The sequence below is a fragment of the Scaptodrosophila lebanonensis genome, unplaced genomic scaffold (genome assembly GCF_003285725.1).
Source record: "Scaptodrosophila lebanonensis strain 11010-0011.00,11010-0021.00 unplaced genomic scaffold, SlebRS2 tig00000001-arrow-pilon, whole genome shotgun sequence".
Classification (NCBI taxonomy): domain Eukaryota; kingdom Metazoa; phylum Arthropoda; class Insecta; order Diptera; family Drosophilidae; genus Scaptodrosophila; species Scaptodrosophila lebanonensis.
The window spans coordinates 4,076,766-4,078,633 of record NW_022060529.1 but is presented as its reverse complement, the minus strand read 5'-3'; the positions used below and the strand labels follow the sequence as shown (position 1 = coordinate 4,078,633).

Genomic DNA, 1,868 nt, shown 5'->3' with positions numbered 1-1,868 from the left:
ACACACATATACGTGCTATATGGATATGTGTATATATACACACACATACGTATTTATATGGATAAGCAAGGAAAGTGCTTTGGCACGCGCATAAAAGATAAGTTAATGCATTTGCCTGAGTTTGCGGCCCTAAAAAGCAGCCGGGGAGCCACCCACCAATTAATGAGTGTGCTTGTGGTGGTTCGCCCGATGCTGTCGCTGCCAGATGGCTTGCGTGCACGTGTTAACATTTGCCCAAGTGTTGCATACTTCAGGGCACTCCAATGCCAAATCAGGCGACAGAAGTCACGTATTGCGTAAGTTGCTGCCCGTTTTTTGTGACTCGATTGTAAGTGACTGTGATGTGTGTGTGTGTGTGTGTTGAGCAAACATGTTTGTGCACGTAATTGTCCACACACACACACACACACACACACATGCCCACACAAGCATACCTAGAAAGGACACTGTCTATCCGTCTGATGGACACACCTATGACCTGGGTCAGGCCATCAAGCATGCCACACAATTTGTTGCTAGTATATCAAACGAGACAACGACGACTTCTACAGAAAAAGGCCATCAGCATTTCCTCGTGCACTCAACATTTACTGGCTAAAAAAGCACCACATGTGTGTGTGTGTGTGTGTGTGTGTGAGTGTGTTTGGCTTAAATGTCCTGCGCACAAAAGTAAGCCCAAACAAACTTGAAACGAATTTAAAGTCACTTTTCATGCTGAACGCGGCGCCGGCAAACGCCGCAGTGCACCGTTCATCAGCATTTGCAGTCGCGTCACCACCGGCACCATCATCTGCAGCCCCACATGCTGCTCCAACGTCACTGTGATCTCCTCGCGCATAGCCGTTTCCATGCCCATAGGCAGGTTGCGCTTCTCGACAATGTCTACTTTCGGTTTCAGCAGCGGATAGTTGGGTGGACAGGTGAACACCACCTGGACGGCAAAGCCCACATCGTCGCCGTCCTCATAGTTTAGTGTGGACAACGGCACCTTCACCTGCAATTCAGGCGTGCGTGCCAATACCAAATAGGCCAGGCCCAAGTAGTGCATGGTGCGCACCTCATTGTTCTGCAGATCGTGATGGAACTTGGCAATTTTTTGCTTATCCTGCGACATTCTATACCTTTTTACTCTTCCTCTGTTTATAATTTCGAATTTTGTTACAAATGTTACGAAAGAGAGTGTCTGTTTGAAATACAATGCCAGTCAAATAGGATTTGAGCAAGTCCGGCCAAATGGATACCATAAGCTCACAGATTTGCATATCGCGCCTAGCTATAGGAGTGCTCCTACAACTGAGACCAGCTGCCAAGGCAACTGCTGGAGAGGCAGGCAGAAATGGCCGGGCGTGGTGGAAAATATGCTGTGCACTGAAAATAAAATAACACGTTCCAAAACGGAATTTTATTTACCATATGGCCAGCTATGCCCCGGCCAAGTGTTATCAGAGACATTATAGACCATAAAAAAAATAATAAGTAGAGGAAAAACTAAGTTCTTATTAGGAGATAATTATAATAATTAGGAAACAAAAGGAGGTAAATCTCCAATCTCCAATCCGGTGGGAGAAACTTCAATGCCAGTATGGTATTTGGTCTATTTTAAGGAACACTTTGGATAAAACAACAACCAATGTGATTAAAGTTAACTAAAAATTAAATATAACTATTGTAGACAAACTATTGTAGACTACTAAGATTGGTTTAAGAAAACGTTAGAAAAGAACAAATCGAGTTCCACTGGCAAACATGAAATTGGTTACTCACTTATTGCTCTGAGTGTATTTTGCTTTTTTAAATTTGGTTCCTCTTAGCTACAAATTGGGTTTGGCTTTTGTTGATTTCATTAGCGCAGATTTGCGCCACACTAT

General features: G+C 44.0%; 1 protein-coding gene across 1 annotated transcript; it reads right to left on the bottom strand.

The window, feature by feature from the left end:
• Positions 1 to 567: 567 nt before the first annotated feature.
• Positions 568 to 1,121, bottom strand: LOC115634315. Its single transcript, XM_030531975.1, has one exon. The coding sequence runs from the start codon at positions 1,112 to 1,114 to the stop codon at positions 710 to 712; it is 405 nt and encodes a 134-aa protein (XP_030387835.1). The 5' UTR covers positions 1,115 to 1,121; the 3' UTR covers positions 568 to 709.
• Positions 1,122 to 1,868: the final 747 nt, after the last annotated feature.

Excerpts from the sequence above, each read along its gene's own strand:
- LOC115634315 (XM_030531975.1), bottom strand. The coding sequence starts at position 1,114 with ATGTCGCAGGATAAGCAAAAAATTGCCAAGTTCCATCACGATCTGCAG.